This window comes from Sparus aurata, chromosome 18 (genome assembly GCF_900880675.1).
Source record: "Sparus aurata chromosome 18, fSpaAur1.1, whole genome shotgun sequence".
Lineage (NCBI taxonomy): Eukaryota > Metazoa > Chordata > Actinopteri > Spariformes > Sparidae > Sparus > Sparus aurata.
Genome location: NC_044204.1, coordinates 25,978,960 through 25,999,692, shown reverse-complemented (window position 1 = coordinate 25,999,692; position 20,733 = coordinate 25,978,960). Strand labels below are relative to the sequence as shown.

The following is a 20,733-nucleotide window of genomic DNA, read 5'->3' as shown; positions in this document are numbered from 1 at the left end:
TTCTCAGGCTTCTATTTCTTCCACTCAGAGGTCTCAAAAGTCAGGAATATATTAAACACAAATAGACAGATATATAAGTAAAATCATTACGGTAAAAGCTGTAGAATTGAGCAGAATATGCAGTTTGACATGTGGGTGGTCGGTCAGGCAGTGATCCCTAAATATTTGAGTGGTCAGGCATGATTCATGTACAGTAAATCAAGTGATTAATCCAGAAGCACATTATCATGAGGCTTATTTACTGATCATGCACATGAGGAGGATGTGATAATGGTCACTGGCCGTGGTCTTTATGTGCCAATAGTTTCGTCGCGTTGGTGTGGAATTTAGTTGTTGTACTTCCCCAAGAAATGCTGCTTCCTCCCAGGCTATTGTTCTTGGGCAATCAATGAAATGACATCAGTGTGTGTGTGTGTGAGGGAGAGGGAGCGACGGACGGATATAAATGGGAGGAGAGAGGAGGCGGTGGGAGGTAGCCTATTTGTTCATCCACTGCAACGAGATTTAAACCCCCCTGCTCCCCTCTTTTTTAAAATATATAACCACAGGCTCCCTCTTATCAGTCCGTGACCGTGTGTGTGTGTCGTCTTGGCAGGAATTACAAGGGATCGATCCCGAAACGGACTACTGGCTTCCGAACAGCTGGGCCTGTGTTGGAAAAAAACCCAACTTGTGACAAACACCTGTATGAGAAGAGGAAGTGTGCGTGCGCCGTCTTTACGGTAAAGCCGCTTGTTGATCCCGCCCTCTCTTTGATAGAAAACTCGGTGATGTCGCTTCGTCTTTAACGAGCTTGACCCAGAACCCAGGGAAGGAGGGGAAAAGAGGGGCGAAAACACACTAAAAAAACGGAATAGTCTGGAAGGGCCCGGGGCAGGCTTTCCACGAGCAGGTGAGTCGATTTGTTAAATGATAGCAAATGCTTCATATAGCGGCGGCCGCGGTTTTTCCCCCCCATAGATAGTGGGTGCACTGCAGCGTTGGCAAGGAGTGGTCACATCATCGACAGATCAGCAACACGACTCTCCTCTGCTAATGCTAACGATGCTAACGTTAAAAGTTCACATCGTGACCAGCGGTTCTGTTAGCCATTGTTACAACTGATTCAAAAGAGCCAGTAATGCTAACGGCTAAAACAGAGTCTGAATGAGCCCAAAATGCCGCTTAGCTGAACCCAAACTGGCTAGCTAGCTAACTTCAGCTCTTGCGGGCTAATCTGTGTTTGCTATGCTAACGCTAGCCTGCTTGTTGGCACCGCTCTCAGGCGGCTATGTGGGTTATTGTGATGCTAACGTAGCAAGACAGCCAAACCAGGTCACAGGGGTGCTGAGCGAGCATCGGAGCCAACAGGGCTGATCTGATCTCCAACATTGTCATTTATCCGGGAAGCAGCGTAAGCACAGGCACCGCAAAACCAGTGCTCAAATACGCGAGTCTTTGTTCGTGGGAGTGATGATATACCCACGTCTTATTGTTAACTGCCTCTGTGTTTAGCTAATGCAGCCTAGTCGCCCCTGCCCTAGATTTTGCTATATTACGTTAGCAGATCAATTCATGACAGTCTGTGGGGGTTATGCTAACAGCTAACGGCTCCAGATGGTTCACGGTAAAGGTCTGCTAGGAGCGAGAGAGGTTAAACGTGACGGCCAGGCGGATTTACAACGGTAAAGTAGCTAAACTGGTTCCCTCGTCATGTAACATATAACCGTGATTGGATCTAGTTCACGTCGATGTTGTGTCGTTTATAAGCGTCTTTCTGTCGGAAGCACTTTTATCAAGTTAAGCAGATGATTAGACTTCATCACCTCGACGGTTTATTATTGGTAAGGAGCCGTGGAGGGAATAATGTATTTTAAGATAAAGGGGAAATCTTGCTACTTGATTGACTAAACAATGTGATGACGTTGAGGTGGATTTGTGTATTTGAGTGTCCTTAAATGGTGGCGGTGATGGTCCTCCCAGTTGTAGTCTCTCACACAGGCTGGGATCTTCTGAGGTTGTCTGCTGGTGAACCTGTTGGGTGGGTCATGTGTGAACTTGTTGTGGCTCTGGGTGGGGATAACTGTCAGCCTGAGTGTGGACAGGCAAACTAGCTTTTCCCATGTAAACACTGGTTTCATGCAGGCGCATATTGCCGTGTAGGTAAGAGCCTTCCCTGACTCTCTGGTTTAATGTTGGTACAGCCTGTGTGCAGGTATCACTGTGAGCTGCAGGTGCCACCACTAATAACACCATGTGTGAGCGTGAACACCCGTAAATCAGGCTTTCCTTCACCACTTGTCTCCGTGTAATTGTTTTGATTGTTGATGTATGGCCCCCCCTCCTCCCCAACGCCGCCTGCAATTGTGTCTGCTCTCTTGAGATGTGCAGGTTAATCCACACAAGGCCTAACCTGTGTGTGTGTGTCTATGTATGTGCGTGCATGTTAACCTCGCATGTGTATTTGTTAGGAGGTAAGTGGATTACTGGGCTAAAACTTCAATCCCATTACAAGCCACGCTAGGCTTAAATGAGCGACGGTGGCATCAACACTGACTTATCAGCAAACTGCATTGCGAGTTACCTCGAGATGCGTGAGCAGATGTGCTTTTTGACAGTGGACGTGTTGTTCCAGTGGCAGGTGTAGACGCATATTACACGGAGCAGGGTTTCATTAGGTCGACAAAAGGCTGCATTGTTGTTACATGTGCGTATGGTCACAGATGTCTACTGACAGGGTTAAGTGAGTCATGCTGACTGACTGCTGTAGAATCCGATGGACATGTGTGACTCGTGGTGTGTCAGGGCTCGATCAGATGTTTGAGGTGCGCGTGTAAGTTGTTGACCTCAAGGCACTGTATTTGACATTTTGACCGAGTGTTTCCTTCATTATTAGGATAAGCAGAACATAACTCGTAACACTCTCTGTGTACTCTTGTGACCTTTTGACGATGTGTACTGGTGTTGTTCATCAACTAAACTCCATGTGGTGCGATGAATGACTCTGCATCTGCATATATGACAAAAAGGTTCAGTCAGTTCCTGATTAGACTGCTGGAAAAAGATGCCTGGGATGGTTCATAATTTTTAATTTCTCAATGAAGTTTACTGTTTCAGTGCTGGAGTCATTTAAGACAAGTTTATTGTTAAACTGTAAATATCCTGCCTTATTAAATATCTCAAGTGTTTGATATACACACATTTTCTTTGCAATGATCGCTTAAATTTGTTTAACGGCTAATATCTGAATTTTTTACTCCCTAATATCAGTATTGGCATTGATGGTCAGCCTCTGATTTGTAGTCTTTGCTCTAAATGTGTGCTGATTTTCTTTCTTTTCTTGGAGTGGTCTATCTGGACATATTTCTGTGATTTGAGGGATATATATTTTTAAGGGATGATTATCGTTATTTGTTACTTAGAAATTCTCAGAGCTCACTGTGATGTTGTGCTTGTTTTGTTTCGATAAACAGCCCGAAACCTAAAGATATTCAGGCAGTCGTTTCAAATCTGCAAAAAAAACAAGAGAGAAAGGACTCAGTGGTTTGACCCACGGGAACAAAACAAAATTCAGTAACTTATTATTATAAAAAAAAAAAATGTGATGATTCAGCCATGAAGGTCCACAGAGATTGTTTCCGGAAGTTCATGAAAGCAGAACAGAAAGATTAGATGGAGAACAATATTAGTAAAATGGGAAGTAGCTTGTGGTCTTATGATCAACATATTGACCGTGGGGGATTTTCACCGCTATAACACCTACTGATGGCTTCCTCCAACCGTAAGTAGGTGGTTTATTAAAGTGTACAACTTACAATCTTATGGTTTTTTTTTTGTCTTGGGGAGGTTAATGGTTTTTGATGAGGTTAAGTAGCCACCACGTCCCTTTTACCCATCTCTGATGTCGAATCCACAACATCCTGTTACTCAGGAAGTGTGTAAGAGGGGAAAGGGGAGGAGGGTGGCGCGGGGAACTGCACTGATTGTTTTCATTGTTCATCGAAACTCATGGCTGACTTTCAAGGCCAAAACTAACAGCTGTGAAAAGAGGCAGACTAGTGGAGGACAGAAGTCACGGGTGTGTTAACGGTGACATGAGCTCGACCCCCCCACCCAGACAAACACAGATGCACTTGCGCTCAAATATGTCCGATAATGTCCTCTTTGCTCTCCAGCCCTTTTCACACTTGCGTTCATGTTCTCAGTTGCACAAACTTCTTATTGTTCTACTAACCTCCCGGACTGACAGCTGCGAATTCCCTCCCCTGGCTGCGGTTAACACACACACTAACACACAAAATCGCATTCCCAGGCAAGCACACTTGCCAAGAAATATCAATCACAGTTTATAATTCATCTCGTATGAATGACATTTGTGCTCATTAGTGAAACATGATAGTGTGTGGCATGATAATCATTATTATTCCCCACATCAGAGATGGAGAGATGAGCGTGGCAGTGTTTACATACATACAAATATGGAAATATGCCAGAGGAGAAGAGGAAAAGGGAAGGAGTTTATGTCTCCCTGTGTTTGGATAATTGAAGATACTACAACAGTACAATAAACAGATCTCTAATAGATCATTAGCCAATGTCATGCTAAGGTTTCAAAGTGGACGAGTGGGTGGGCTGCTGTGCTGAATGTGCAGCGAGACAATGCTAGGAATGCAAGATTAGCTTTTATCTTGGATTCAGCACTCCTTTCCGTATCTCTGCCCCCCCCCCCCTCTTACTACCCGTCTTTCACTTTGTTTTATTTGTTTGCAGCTCCTACCTAACTCTGCCCGTCTCCGTCTGTCTGTAGAGGATAATATCAGCCAGTGTCCTGGCTATGACCATATATAGGCATGAGTGGTACAGGACAGCAGTGTGTGATTCGCTCAGGTGGGAGGTCATGGCTCGGGGGCGCCACAGCCACTAAGCAAAGGATGGTGTGTGTTAGTGTGGGTGTGTGACATCATGTATTCCTGTCAGTCGGCATCATCCCGCATGCAAATCCTGGTTTTGGTTTTCACAAATTCCTTTTGTCTTGTGAAATATGCCTCAGCCACTCCTCGTTTTCTCATCAGGCCATCCCCCTTTTTCCTCCCCTTTTTCCCACACTGGGCACACCCCGAGCTGGGAGTTTTTAAAAATAAGCAAAATCATGAATGTGTGTGTGTGTGTTAGTCATTCATTTGACAGACAGGAACCGACGCAGCCTCTGCAGGTTTCATTTTACCATCGAACAAGTTGTCGTAACAGTCTGTCTGTCTAAAACGACGTCATTCAATCTGTCTGTCTTTTTCTTTTTTTTGTTTGCACAACCTTACATAGGTGAAACTGTGAGTCATCCATCACCTCTGCTTTGGAACTTAGTGTGCTTTTGTTTCCTACATGTCATGCACACAAACACCTGCTGCCTAAAATGTAAACGCAAGATTGCATTTGTTCCCCACATCACTGTGATCGTAGGCTCTCGGTAGTGTGTGTCTGTGCATGTTGGCTAGACAGAGAGAGACATTGAGAAACTGAAATTTGGTAGCCCCTCCTCTACCTTGTCCAACCGGTCATGCAGGTGTGTGTGGCAGTGCCTGGGTTTGTACACCTTTTCGAAGCCAGGGCTGATGGGGAGCTGGGCTACTGCAGCAGAGGCTGTATCAACAGATAAAGAGTATCTGAGTCTCCACTTGTTTGGCTCTGATATAACAATGTCTTTCTTTCAGACCACAGCCAAGAAAACAAAGAAACGTAGGGGGAGGGATGAAAGGCGGTTAAGTTGAGAGAACAAGAGTAGCGGGCTGACAGAGTTGGGCCCAAGGTAGATGAAGACTGATTAGAGAGGAAAGGCTGGAAGAAAACATGAGGTTAAACAAGGGATGACTTGATAGGAGAACATATGGTTCTTGAAGGATGTTACTATCTTTAAAACCCTCGTTCTCTTTGTGCTGACAGTCGATGTTCTCTGGCCCAGAAAGAGCTGCAGGTTGGTCAACTTCCCGCAGCAAGCTGCCGTGCGCAGTCCAAATGTTGAGTAAATACAGGGTGTGTCTAAAGGCTGGAGCTACTGTATGCCTCTCTCTGCTCCCAGAGCAAACTCAACCCCGTTGACACACTTGTTCGGTATTCTCACCATGTTGCTGTTTTTCAAACTGAGGTGCCTTCATTCTTCACTAAAACATCTCTCCTTCTGTCTCCTTTATTATTCTCTACTTTTTCTCTGCAGTCCATTCCTCCTGTTTCTGGGCTTGGTGGTTCGGTGTCCTTCTACCCATGAGCAACTAGAGCTCAACCTCTGACCTTGGCGTGATCTCTCACCTCTACTACCAAACCACGCCCACAGGTGAAGGTGTGTATTTCTCATTTTCTCTGAAATAAGCCCCGAGAGTGTGTCTGTGCAGTTGTTTGTCGCCTGCTTAGTGTGTAAGCCACAAAGTAGTGATGCATGATAAATATCGCCCCGATGTTGTGAAATGTATATAATCGGTTGTATACTGGCATCGATGTGAATTATAGTCGAGAAATGGAGCCAATAATATGAAGCCAGATTGTTTTTGTTGGCAGTACACACACATTTTAAAAGAAGTATTAGGCTGTTGTTGTGCTTATGATGGCAACTGCCACACCTAGTGGGAGTCATGCAGCGTCAGCTAGAGAGATATTTTTGTTTGTTTTGTTTTCAACAGTTTTAGACGGGGGCTACTCAACATTTGTAGTTTGCAACACATGTGCTGCAGGGGCAAATAAGAGGGAAAAGACTGCAAGGTTTAACACAACAAATCTTTCTAGAGCTATAAATTATTAAATCATATATGTTTGCTTACTACGTCTTAATTTTCAGGTGTGCATAAAATGCAGTCTAGGAATATTTTTTTGTCTTTTGAAAATTATCCGTTATCTTATTCTTATCAGCCTTAAGAAACGGGTAATTATCGGTAAACGGTATGAGCTGAGAAAAATCCACATCTTGCATCCTGACCTTAAAGACTTGAGTGTTGCGTGTCTTGGTTTGAAGCTTCCTCCAAAAAGTGTGTGTGTGCTTCCCTTCTTGTGATCTCATCCTCTTTGTTTGATCATTTTTTTTAAATTTGAATAATATTCAGACGCATTCTTTATTAGGGGAATAAAGTTTGCTGCCGAAGCACAGATAAAACAGTCAAGAAATTAATACAATTCTTATGTAACCAGAGCCTGTTGGATTTAAAATCGGTGGTCTCATTTTCAGTTCTCAAGCTCATTTGAATCTGGAGCTTCTTAACAAAAATTGTTGATGAAAGCATGAAATCAACTGCTGTTGAGAGGATTCATCCAAAAATCTCTCTTGGTCTGTAATTTCTAATGTGGTCTGAGAGGATCAAAAGCCCAAAGCACTCCTCAAAGCATAGGTTGAGCGGTCCTAAGTTAATTGATCTGCACGCAAGAGGTGGAGGTATTAATAACTGTAATATTGCACAAACTCTCTCCACATTATCACAATCAATATTTTGCAATATTTATGTCCTTCCTCCATCAGCACTGCCGTCCTCCTGCAGTCTTTGTCTTGTTATGTTATGTGAATAATGCTTCTAATGGCACCAATTGGGTCACTTATTATTCATCTTTTATTTTATTTTCACATTAGCACCACCCTGAATTAATTTACTTTTCGTATATATTCAGCATTAAACATAATTCTTAAGATGTAGGTTTTATGAGTTCTGACGTGCATGTGTGGCTTAAGGCTTTATGAGATTTCAGCGCATTGGCTTCCTTGTAAAGTCTCTGTGCAGGGGAAGCTTGAATGAATGATTCATTATATGGTCACAGTTTTCCAAGGGAATTGACGTTGTACACCAGAATCCAGCGTAACTGGGGGGAGTTTTTTATGTGGGTTTCGACAACAGACATGTCCTTACAGTGGTGACTGCTGTATCTTCATTATTGATGCCAAAGGGAAGAGAGCTCTTCTGTTACGCAATCACTACGGCGCAGACAGATTTCCAAGAAGGCATCTCAACTTGAGTCACCTAACAGTCGGCAGATAAATCAGATAGGGCGGAATAATGCCGTCTACTTTGTTTCTTTCTTCTTTCTATACTGCGAGGTGCGTTCTGTGTTTTTGTCAGAGACCCTCTCCTTGTACTGTAGTGTGTTGGAGGCTGTATGGATATATTTAACGCCCCCCCCCTCTTTCCCCTTGGGGCCGTGTAGTGTGTATGGAGCAGTGTGAGAGCGCAGCGGCTCTGCTGGAGTCGGTCAGGGAGCAGGAGGTGCAGTTTGAACAGCTGACCCGGGCGCTGGAGGAGGAGAGGAGGAGAGTGGGCCTCCCCGCCACGAGCCCCTCGGCCCTGGGTCGCCCCCTCCCTCACACACAGGTAACACTCCCCCATCATCCCCATCCAGAGACTCTTGTAACATTCACCACCCCCATCATCCACTTATCGCCTAATCCGTGGATCATCATCTCCTCCATCCAATCCTCAAAGACCCCCTCCCTCTGACATCCAGCTGCCCGTCGATCATTCATCCCTTCTCTGCCTCCGCCTCTTCTCCACCAGCGCCCAGCAAGTTTGTGTTTGTGAATCTTTCCTCGTCTTATTTTGTATCTCCAAAGTCCATCTGTCTCTCAGCCCTCTGCAACAGTATCAGTTCCTGCCTGCACATAGTCGCACTGCTTTTAACATGCCTGAGATGGACATCATCACACTGTCTGCATGTTTTCTTTGTCACTCACCGGATGCACTCTGACAAACACATGTACACCTTTTGTTGGCCCCTGCTGTGGAATCTCAGTTATTTTCCTCCCTGTTTCAGCATGTCGCGTTATGAAAAGCGGTCATTTGTCACGCATGTGTCGCATAGTCCTGCATCCGCTGTGGCTTCATCATCATCATGAAAGATTTTTGTTTCTTATTATCATTTAAATCCTTTATCAAGCACTTTAATTCATTATTTCTGCTGTATGCCAAGTATTCTTTTGCATGCAATTAACTTTTGTACATCCACAATATTGCAAGGTCCTTGGAATAATATTATACAATCACTGTATTGTGTTGTTTTTCTGCTACTGCGACGTTTATTTTATAGAGCTGCAACTAGTTCATCTTAGCTATTTAATTAGTTTTCTCAATGAATTTCTGTTCTTTAAAAGGTGTAAAACTCTGAAATTTGGGAAAACCTTTATGACATTTTCCAAGTTGTTGTTTTTAAATGGCTTTCTGTCTCACCAACAGTCGACAAGCAAAGATATTCAAATTAGTACGATAGAAGATTTGCAAAACTGATAAAAACTCCCATTTAAGCTGTCATAGCCAGTTATTTTTTGGCACCTTTTGCTTAAAAACAACAACAAATTTATAATACTTTATCAAAATGGTTAGCAATTAATTTCTGTAAGTTGACCAATTGAATCATCAACATATCCTTTCAGCTCCAGTACCTTTATCATCAAGGTAGCTGTCACTTTAATATATTTCTGTTGTATCATAGAAAGTGTTGCAAATACGTGAGCTGGACTTCTGGATAGCAAATTATAGATTTTTATCTGAATTTGAGTAACTTGATCTGAAGGTGTTTTTATTTGCTTGGTGAGCCAAAAACAGAAATTCCCACCTTTTTTTTTTTTTTTATCTCTGATAATAGTTTAGAGTGATTCTCAGGAAAATGTGCTATAATATCATATATGTTAGTCTATTTTTGAAGTTTAAGACGAGCTTAACTGTGCTGAGAGTTTAAAAGACTTTTCCACTCAGCATTTGTGTTTACAGCCGAGTTATCTGGTTGGGCAAGGTCTTGGCTTTAGCCTTCTTGTCCCGGTTGTCTCTCCCAAAATACCTGATTAGTAGATAGTGGTAACGTTCGGCCTCATTCCCTGTAGGCAGAAGAAAGGGCACTGTTATCACTTCTCTGCTCTCCGGCAACGCTAAAGGTCGCAAACTCGGGTTGACATTTGTAGCATGTTTGAAACATTTTTTTTTCTAAATATTTTTCCTAACTTTAAGGGTTTGCCGACATCCATATCTTGTGTTTTGTCTCTTTGAATCCTTGGAAGTGACGTATTTATTTGATTACGTGCGCAGCAAGTGGAGGATAAAGGATAAGAAGGCAGGAATCTGTGTTTTTGGCCTTTTACCAACTATGTTTTATTTCTAAAACGATTAACGGCGAAGAGACTCAGGCTTTGCTAGCCTTGCACTCTGCACATTTCTCCAAAACCATAACAGAGTTGTTGGTAAATGAGGTGGTATTTTAGGAAGGACCAGCTGTAGAGGAACTGTACCCTTCCTTCTCTCAAAGCACAATCTGCACTTCCCATTGCCTTGTTCATAATAGCCCTGCCTCCTTGTGGCCATAAAATAAAGTGCAGTATGACATACTTCTGGGAATGAAGTGGGTGTAAGTGTTTTGATAACGTTCATGGTTTTGTATTGCATTAGCGTTACAGAAGTACTGAAACTGATAGTGACTTTTTATGGTGGAATGGTTGCTGATTAAGATCTCCAAAGTAGCCCAATTATGCCATGATTCAGCTCCAGGCTGTCGCTGATAACAGTTATAATGCATGAAAGAGTGTTGCTTAGGGTTAGGTAGAGAGTGTCCAAGTCGTACAGTGTGACAGTCTTTGATTATGTAACACAGTAAAGGAGGAGGAAGTAGGGTGTGAGGGTGAGTGGCTGCTCTCCAAAATGTCCTCCCTCATGTCTGGCAGTGATTCACAGACCATAAACACGCAGGGACGGTTTGGTCGGCACTGAATGTGCTTCAGCAGCAGTAATATCATCTGGGTCGTTCTAAGGAAGTCGACAGCAGAGGCTACAGAGAATCATGCCTTCACTTTTATGTGTTATTTCAGCAGAATTGTATATTTAAATGTTTTACTTTGAATATATATTTAACACTTGTATCTCTTTTACCCTAGAACGGGCGTTTAGGGGATGCAGACATAGAACGACTGAAACTGACTGACGCATACATAAACGGCACACAGGTGTGTGTAATGTTAACACGGATACGTATCTATTTTTCTTGTATTGATGCAGTTGAGTGCCAGTGATTTTAAGATGTAAATGTTTGCTATGTCTATGTTTGCTACAGTACAGAATGGTGGATCCTGCACACGGCGCTCTCGATGAGAGCTACTCACCAGAGGACGACTCCCAGGAAGTGCACTCAGTTTTTTCTGAGGAGGGGACCACACGGCGGTCAGATAATGGGGTAAATGAAATGACACACATAAGATGATGTTATCAGACTTTTAAAAAATCCTTCAAAGGCTTACATACTGCACGTACATACATTCATCTCTACTGTCTCCCTCGTCCTCAGATGAAGAAACCAATCTCGCGCACAGTCATGCCCTCGGACTCGATGTCAATTGATGGGGGTTTGTCAGTTCCCGGTATGGGCCACTACAGCGCCACACTGGATCGTCCTTACAGACAGCCTGTACCAGACTACCCCACGGCCACAGTGCCCAGAAACTACCACTACGGGCCTGTTGGGGCTTACGATGACTACAGGGGAGGCCCACCATCAGAGGCTTACACAAGCCTGAGCAGGGGCGCACACATGGATGACCGCTACAGGTACAGGAGTGAAACCACATAACACTCTTATTTTTGTTGAAAGGTTAACTTAAATCAGAAAATCACCCTAGTCTGCAAGGGAGATCTCTCAGGATGGGATCTCACTCTGTTGACTCTTTTCCCCAGGCCAGTTGATGGCTACAGGACCCTGGACTCTGGCTACCGGGCCCCGAGTCGTCAGCAGCTTGACCCGTACGCAGCGCAGCCTCAAGTAAGCCGGGGAATGAGGGCCCTGGGCTCAGCGTTGGAGATGCGGTATGGCCAAGGCCACTTTGCACTGGAGGATGACCAGCGCAGTGTGGGATATGATGAGTACGGCATGGGGCCTCCACCCATGCACCCTGGAGGCTATGGCACCATGCCACGCCTAGGGCCGGGCCCCGGCGGTATGGACAGACGGAGACTCAGGTAAAAAACAAAGTCTGCCCCATCATATCATGCCTGTTTTGCTTTTCTAAAATCAGACCTCATATGAAACAATGTTCTCCCTCTGTCATGTGCAGGAGCTGCGAAGATACTTTGGACGGTGACATGGGAGGCGTTGATCCTTATGCCTGGGGTGTTCCCATGACGATGGAGAGGGGGAGCATGGCTTCACTGGACAGCACGCTGAGGAAGGGTCCGCCTGGTTCATGGAGACAGCCGGAGTTGCCTGAGGTCATCGCCATGTTGAACTACCGTCTGGACCCTGTCAAGACCAACGCTGCGGCCTTCCTCCAACATCTCACATTCAAAAACGATAAGGTGAAACATTTGTCAAAGTCAAATGCGCAGTTACAGAATTCAACATGTTTATCTTTTTCAATTCTGGCCTTGATGTGAGCTTGATGAGTTTTTGTGTATTTGTATCCAGGTTAAGTCAGAGGTGCGTCGTCTGAAGGGAATCCCATCCTTGGTCTCACTGCTGGACCACCCCAGCAAGGATGTGCACCACTCGGCCTGTGGAGCACTAAAGAACATTTCATATGGGCGAGATCAAGACAACAAGATCGCCATCAAGAACTGCGATGGCGTGCCCGCTCTGGTCAGGTTGCTTAGAAAAACCCGCGACCAGGACCTTACTGACACTATCACAGGTATCGTCGTCATATGATGCTTGAAGAGATAATATATTCTATCAATTTAGGGGCCAACGTGCATCTTCTTTTATCAGGGATAGTGACAGTATTTATTCGGTCATTGCAGGCACCTTGTGGAACCTCTCATCCCACGACTCAGTAAAGATGGAGATCGTGGACCACGCCCTGCATGCCCTCGCCGACGAGGTGATCGTCCCTCACTCTGGCTGGGAGCGAGGGAGCAACGGCGGAGAGGAGAGCTGCAAACCACGCCATCTGGAGTGGGAGACCGCCTTGACCAACACTGCTGGCTGCCTTAGGTACGCATGAGATGAATGGACGGACAGCAGGAGGAGAGATTTATTTTGAGAAGAAAACATGTAATTATGTGTTTAACTTTCCTCTCTGTCCGACAGGAATGTGAGTTCAGAACGCAGCGAGGCCCGGCGAAAGCTGAGGGAGTGCACAGGACTGGTTGATTCACTCATGTACATTGTCCAATCACAGATCAACCGCAAAGATGTGGATAATAAGGTACCTGTTCGCTTCAGTCAGATGACATGTGCTTATAATTGGTTCCATTAAGATCTCATGAAAACATTAGGCATCTTTCTTGCTGTCTGAACATCTTTTATCTTCCTGCAGTTGGTGGAAAACTGTGTCTGCCTCCTGAGGAATCTGTCCTATCAGGTTCACCGTGAAGCCCCCGGCAGCGAGCGCTACGCAGAGAGCGCACCTCTCAACCAGGGGCCAGCCCCCGCTAACAAAGGCGGCTGCTTTGGCTCTCGAAAGGGCAAAGGTGAGTGTCAGACAGTCATCGCAGCTGAGAGTTGCACTGTGTCGAGGAGATATGCTGTTGAGTGATTGGTAGCTGCTGGTGGGTTTGAGCTTGTCGGTGGCGGAAGCACCTGTCGCTGTTTTTCACACTCGACCACTGTTTCCCTCTTTTTCCTCTCCTCTCTTCTTCCTCTTACCTTCCCCCATCTTTCTTCCCGCCCTCCTTCACTCCCTCCTTTCTCTCTGCTGTGTTTAGATGAGTGGTTTTCCAAAGGTAAGAGTTCTCTTCCTGGCGTTTGAAACCATGACCACTCTGTCATCGCTCATTTTACTAACACAGAATAAGACTTAACTTGAGAAATAAATGTGTTGAATTCACATCAGTTTATGAGCATGATCACCTGGTGTCACACCAATGGCATTGCATGTTCACAGTGCTTGTTCTGCTGGTTGCATGGTCCCATTTCACATTCCACAGTTAGAGGACTGAGGATAACCGACTGCTCATCTCAACCCAACTTCACCTCATCTGTGTTGTTCCTTCAGATCACTTTATAATGTTCTTTTCTGTTTGATTTCTGCAGGAAAGAAGGATGGAGATGATGGAAGTGGAGATCAGGTTGACATTCCAAAGAGGACAACACCTGCCAAAGGTATGCACATCTTCCGTGTAACTCATTTATAATTGAGCAATCATCAAGTTTCTGAAGTTAACACTTCTCTCTTTTGTGTCGACTTCAGGTTACGAGCTGTTGTACCAACCAGAGGTGGTTCGTGTTTACACCTCGCTGCTCAGAGAGAGCAAGAACCCCTCGGTGCTGGAGGCCGCTGCCGGTGCCATCCAGAACCTCTGTGCCGGCAGATGGACGGTTAGTACTATTTCTTAACAAACTGAAACTGCTGTTGGCAAAAAAAGGGGGGAAAATTGTGTGTTATGAATTTGGAATGTTACTGGAATGTAATCGCTGTCAATGTACTCTTCATCACTCCCTCTTTATCTGTTTGTTCTTCAGTATGGTCGCTATATCCGGGCCACCGTGCGTCTGGAGAAGGGACTCCCTATGATGGCGGAGCTGCTGGCTCATGGCAACGACCGCGTGGTTCGGGCAATGTCTGGAGCCTTGAGAAACCTCGCCATCGACAACCGCAACTGCGAACTGCTCGGTAAGGATCATGTTTTCAAAAGAGCTGCAAAATACTTAATGATTCAAAAAATGCTATAGATCAAACGTCTCTCTTGCTGTTTATTTTAGAAATGTATTCCAAATCCAATATTCAATGCAATCTAGCAAGTGTGTGTGTGTACTTTCGATGTTTCCATATATAGATACGTTTTCTGACCTCACTTTGTTTCTCCTGCAGGTTTGCATGCAGTGCCTCACCTTGTGGCCAACCTGCCAGGAGGCAAGAGTCAGTCTGGACGCACGCTGTCAGAGGAGACGGTGGTTTCTGTACTGAGCACGCTCGCCGAGGTGCTAGGCAACAGTCTGGAGGCAGCAAAGACTCTCCGCGCCTCGCAGGGCATTGAGAGGCTGGTGCTTATCAACAAAGACGGGTATGCTTATTCTTAAAAGCGAGCTAAGAATACACAAGTGGAAAGTGTTTTCAGTTTCTGGCTAAGAAGACAACTTGCAGCGAACCGTTTCACACATGTTTTTATGATACTTGGACAAATAAAACAGAACCCTGAATGTATTATGTATCCAAACACCGTTGTAAATATGTGAAATGTCTCTATGTGTCCTACAGTAAGCGCTCAGATCGTGAGGTGCGAGGTGCCGGCCAGGTGCTGCAGCTCGTCTGGGCCCACAAAGAACTGCGCCGGCCTCTTGAGAAAGATGGCTGGAAGAAGACGGACTTCATGGTCAACCTGAACCCCAACGGCAGCACCACCAACGGCCCGAGCACCAGAGCCAACGGCACCTATGAAGACAGCACCACGCCACTGCTAGACAGAGGTCAGTGTGCAAGAAGTAACATCTGGCTGGATATATTTTGACTGTGTCTAAACCGCCAAAAACGTTTTAGTACAAATGAAGATGCTCACTTTGTTCTCTATCAGAAACTTTTGGTTGCGCATTTACTTGGTGTATAAATTAAGCTTACGTGTTGATTTTGCATAAATTGTGACTGTTTTCCTTCATTTTAGGGGAAAAGAGGGACATGATTCCACTAAATGACCTTGGCCCTGGTGGGTACATTTATCATCGTTGCTTTTTTTTTTTTTTAAAACTCATGATAGATTTATAAAAATGTGTTTTTTCAGGATGGGCTGTAGTATTTTTTTCTCAATCTTGTCTTCTTTTCCTCAGAAGCCTACTCTACACTGGACCAGAGGGAGAGGCGACACACTCTGGATGAAACCACAGACACTTTAGCGGTACTTAAAATCATTCTTGCGTATCCTCATATGTTGGTTTGCTCACTTAACTACACTAACCCATAATCTCCTGCACCACTATGGGTATTTTCCTGACTTTAACCTTTTTTTCGTTTGGCAGCCTTCAAAACTTCCACAATAACTGACATTTTTCTGTTCTCACACTCACTCCCTCTTTCTCTTTCTCTGGTTGTCTCTCAGCGAGGGGTGTATGGGGGCAGAAAGGGGTCCTTGCCCCTGTTGGACTCCTACGATGGTTAGCCCTCCCCCCCCTCCCCTCTACCCTCCCTCTGCATGTAACAGCATGGTATGTCCAACTGACCTCTCGTCCTGCATGGACTCTATGAGCTCCTTTTGTCTTTTATAACTTCAATCCCTCAGTGAAACCTGGTCTTTGTCTCTGATGGTGTACTGAAACACTGGTTGAGTTCTGATATCTAAATATACGAAGCCCTGATGTGACGTGTTCATGCTGGTATAGTATGCTGCGAGGTTCTCCCTGTGCGTTGTGGTGGACACAGTCGGCAGAGTAGAGGTGAATTGTAGAGAAGAGGCAAAGGCTGATAGTTCAGGGTTAAATCCTCAGAGTAATAACTGCAGTAGTGTTGTCACAATACCAGAACAATGTACATGATGCTAAAAACAATCTATAAAAATAAGGGCTACCTAACTTTGACAGTGATACTTTTGACATGTTGTGAGATATTGTCCCGGAGCCGAGTCTTCATCCCTTTGTTACCTTTTACTTGTTGTCTATGGTGGAGGCTTTGTGTTTCAGTGCACTCTTGTGGCTCTGCAGGGTATAACAACAACATATTCAACACACTGCACACTTTTGAAACCTGCAACTTACTGCCTGTTATTGAGTAACTTCATATCAGTTCGAGAATCAAAGGGAATGAAACAAGAAAATAAACTTTAACGAGTTGGTAATTGAGATCAAGGGAAAGCAATGAACACAAATGTTTGTAATCATAAGTAATTACCCTTATCTGGAACAATATCATAAGATAAGAAGCAGGAAGTTTTGCTTGGCCAGTAGTGCCGCATACAGCTGCAGTCAACCTTAAAACGGTCTGTAACTGACAAGACAGTACAGAGACGGTACAGTGGTAATCAAGACGATAAATTACATAGATTAAAATAACAATACATTTAAAATTTTGCATATGCTCTGAAAGGTTAAAGTGATAGGGATAGGTTGCCATAAAATCTAAATATTCTATTTAGTTTTATATTATAAATAAAAAAGTGATAAACATCTGGTTATTGTGACAGCACAACTGTGCAGTGAGCCATACTTATACCACATAATGAGTCCTTGTGTTGCCTCCATGTTAAAAAAAAAATAAAAATAAAAAAAATTGCCAACATTTTATTTCATATGCTTTTTGTGCTGTGACTTGGATTTTAATGGATCTGTTTTTGTGCTCCGTCCTCCAGAAAAACTGATAGTGTGCATCACCCAGACTGGGCCGTCCCTGCCCTACCACTGCTACTGAGGAGAGAAAATCCAGATGCACAGACTCTCTCCCTCTCGTCTCTCGCCCCCCTTCCCCTTCCTCTCCTCTCTTTCTCTCTATCACCACACAGATGGGATCAGAAGATGAGGGTTGGCATCCAAAGAAAGTGGCTGTGTTGCAGGCGAAACGTTTCATGCAACACCCGTACAGATACTTAAACATCTACTTTTTACAAATTCATTCAAGTGTAGCAACAAAAATATATATTCAGTTTTTTAAATTATGATTCTTCTGTAAAGGCAATCACCTTTGTTGACAATCATTTAATTCTGGTGTTGTCATCCTGCTTCTTTTTATTTCTTTTCTTGCTGTTAACATTTTGGTAAAACACTTTGTCACCGTCATGACATGTTTGCTGCCAACGCCCGCATCCTGATGATGAATTTGTACGTAGACTTATATGTAGGGTATATACTGTATATAAAAAGAAAAAAACGGGGATGACTGCTTTAGTTTTGGCTCATTAATTTAAATTGTCCCTTCAGTGAAAACGTTGGGAGGTTGGGACAAGCTGACGGCCGCCCCCTGTAGATTGAGAATGTTGTTTATATAGGAGTTATTTTCCTGTCTAGAGTTATTTTCTCTCGGTTGGGAACGAGCACAGGTGTAGAGCAGGAAAGGGCAGGTGTGTGTATATTTGTCATACAGTAAGAACCTGTGGCCGTGAGTGTGAGTGTGGAAAATGAATATGGACCTTGGAGTGAGTGTGTTTGTGTGTGTGTGTGTGTGCACCGACCAGACCCATAAGACCACGTGTTTCATTATTTCATCAGTTCATGTTGTCCGTTTTTAATCTCGTGCTCCTACTCCTGTGACTAAACATTGTTGTTTTTGTTTATGTACCAACTGCCTCTCTTTGTTTTTGATACCTTACTTTCCAGGTTTTTCTTTTTTTTTTTCTTCCTCCAGCGAAAAAGAAAATTACTTTTTGAGACTTTTTCTGTTTGCCCATTTAGCCGACCACAGTTGGTACTCCAATGCAAAGCTGGGAACAAACACTACTAAGCCACTAAAACTTGTTGACATCCTGCTTCGGACGCATTTCCTCGCATCTTCTCTATTATTCTTTATTTAGAAAGTAACTAACACTTCATGAGGATCTATGTAATATTTCTCTACTACACGTCTTTTGCAAAAGAAACACTTTACGATGCGAGGCGTCTTCACTCAGAGGAGACTCGAGTTCTAACAGACAGATTGGGGAGAGAAACTGACTTTTAATTTAACTTGGGAGCTGGACAAAAAGCACAGTTTTCGTCCATGATCCGTTTTGTTTTTACCTTTTTTTTTATAATTTTCTCTCTTTGCGTCTGGTTTGTTTGTATTTTATTTTGGGGGTTTGTATGTATGGGGAGTGGTGTGTGAGAGCATTATGCAATTTGTTCAACTTTTTAGTCCCAGTTTTACCGCCGAGTTTGTTTTTAAGGCAAAAGAGACCAATCATCTTTGTTTTCATTTTTTTTTTTTTTTTGTTACTCTCCACTCAGTATATTTGTAATGTTGCCTATCCATGTAAAATTATGATGTACCATTCATACCTGCCTTGGCTCTGAGAAGTTGCTTTTTTCAGTAAAAGTATGTAACTGGTAATACTGTTGTTTTTATAAATAAAGATCTTTTCTTAGACAAGATTTGTGTGATTGATGTGGCTGTGTGGTGAGGTGAGGAATGACTGCCGTATCATGTAGATAAACATGTCTAATTAAAGAGAGGCAGCCTGTTCGTCTGAGTAATTTCATCCCCGCGCTCTTGTTAAGGCAAATAGCAAACGCACAAACCTGACACTATGTCATTTATTCACTCTGAGCCCCGTTCAGCTTGTTTTTTCAGATGCTGTAATTATCAGAGCTTGTTATCCGAGAAGTTGCTTGTTACCAGTCCTTTTGTTAACACTACAAACGCCTGCTCGTGCCTGCATGAAGGCGACTAACCTTCGGACACACCACACATGGCAGCACAGCTAAAGACTTTTAAGTGTTGACATTCTCAGCTTTGCTGTCGTCTCCGATTACGCATGTTGATGGGGATTAGTCGCATGTGTCTGTGTGAATACGTTTATCAGCTTTAAGACATGTCGAAGGAACACGGGTAGGGTTGTACGAGGACGTAAAAGTGTCTCGGCATTTCCAGTATGCGGCACATCTGAAATGCATCCCACACACAGATTGAGAAGCAGCTGCTGGATCACGAGGGGCTTTAAGTGCATGTCAGAGCGAAAGTGTTGCTATTAGTCAGGTTATGATGTGAATGTGTGTCAGCCTGTGTGAGCCAGACAAAGTCATGCGGCTTCAATGAGTGCGTTCTGAATGTTACCTAAAATACAAATGTTGATGAAGGTTAAAAGTTTTGTTTGTTTTTTTACACTTGGGCAACAACTTGAACTGAAATGACTGTGTAAGATGCAGCATCATAGCCGATAATGTAGACTCAAGGTCGTGTCCATCTCCAGGGGGTCACAGCTTGTATTCTGAAATGATAAACTTTCCCACGGCAGGTATTATACAGGTAGACTAGACAATTACACTATGACATATCAAAAAAGATATATGTTAAAGATTTGGCTTTTGCCAAGGCGCCTGGTAGCTCAGGTAGTAGAGTACAGAGGGTCTTGACCGCAGCGGCCCTGTGTTTGAATCAGACCTTTGTCCTGTTGCTGCATGTCTTCCCCCCTCTTTCTCTTTCCATTTCTTGTCGCTTTCCTGGCAGATAAGGTCATGAGAAAAAGGCCAGAAAAACATTTTACTTTCTCTTAGCAATGAGACCAAGAGGTTAAGCACCTGTAAATACATTTTTTCACTTCCTTTTTTTTCTGTGTTTCCTCATGACGATTTCGCTTCTTGCTCACAGTCTTGTTTTCAAGAAATCATACTCAAACATGTACAAGAAACTGTGGTTTCATTTCATTTACGGAGTTATCTTGAGTCAAGATTGTCATAAATTTCCTCACATGATTAACTTGAAAAAGCTGGCTAGCTAATAACTGTTCTGCATTGCCTGAACCTGTCACCATGGCTGAGGGCAAACAAAGTAAATCTTTTGTGTTTTAATGTTACGGATTCCAAACCATAGAACGACAGGGAGGTGATGTTACAAGCATTTATATTTCATCATGATTCATAATAAGTTATTTTAGATTCTTAGTTTGTTTTTCACTCAAAGAAAAGATGTCTTGTGTCCGACCTGTGATGCAATAACAATGTGTTTCCAAACAAAATGTATAGTTAAAGTGATTTCAGTATGTTTTAGTGCAATTTTAGGGTTTTTAAAAATATTCATTGATGTTTATTTTGATAATATTGTGAACATGACAATTTTCATATTGTCCCATGCCTAGTGGAGACAGCTTTGAAACAGCATTCAGACCTCCGTGATGGTAATTAAAAGACGTAATTATGTAACATTTCTGCACTAAAAAAATGTTTAAAAATGACCTTTGTTCTGTTTTATTGAGTTCTGTATTTACATTATCA

General features: G+C 43.5%; 1 protein-coding gene across 6 annotated transcripts; it reads left to right on the top strand.

Moving 5' to 3' along the window:
• The first annotated feature begins 497 nt into the window (after positions 1 to 497).
• LOC115568307 (catenin delta-1-like) lies at positions 498 to 18,894 on the top strand. Of its 6 annotated transcripts, none has more exons than XM_030395477.1 (22): positions 498 to 892; positions 6,188 to 6,310; positions 8,152 to 8,315; positions 10,859 to 10,927; positions 11,035 to 11,154; positions 11,266 to 11,525; positions 11,652 to 11,933; positions 12,029 to 12,269; positions 12,379 to 12,601; positions 12,711 to 12,903; positions 13,000 to 13,117; positions 13,229 to 13,382; positions 13,617 to 13,634; positions 13,945 to 14,013; positions 14,102 to 14,229; positions 14,374 to 14,524; positions 14,723 to 14,915; positions 15,110 to 15,318; positions 15,510 to 15,551; positions 15,673 to 15,740; positions 15,942 to 15,996; positions 17,184 to 18,894. In XM_030395477.1, the coding sequence occupies exons 3-22, from the start codon at positions 8,157 to 8,159 to the stop codon at positions 17,240 to 17,242; spliced, it is 2,811 nt and encodes a 936-aa protein (XP_030251337.1). In that variant the 5' UTR covers positions 498 to 892; positions 6,188 to 6,310; positions 8,152 to 8,156; the 3' UTR covers positions 17,243 to 18,894. The 6 variants fall into 6 exon arrangements, with proteins under 6 accessions (XP_030251337.1, XP_030251339.1, XP_030251338.1 ...); XM_030395479.1 differs by having other exon boundaries at positions 15,942 to 16,047; XM_030395478.1 differs by lacking the exon at positions 13,617 to 13,634.
• Positions 18,895 to 20,733: the final 1,839 nt, after the last annotated feature.

Excerpts from the sequence above, each read along its gene's own strand:
- LOC115568307 (XM_030395477.1), top strand. The coding sequence starts at position 8,157 with ATGGAGCAGTGTGAGAGCGCAGCGGCTCTGCTGGAGTCGGTCAGGGAG. Across the intron at positions 10,928-11,034 it reads CATACATAAACGGCACACAG|TACAGAATGGTGGATCCTGC; the intron begins GTGTGTGTAATG and ends TGTTTGCTACAG. Across the intron at positions 14,916-15,109 it reads GTGCTTATCAACAAAGACGG|TAAGCGCTCAGATCGTGAGG; the intron begins GTATGCTTATTC and ends TGTGTCCTACAG.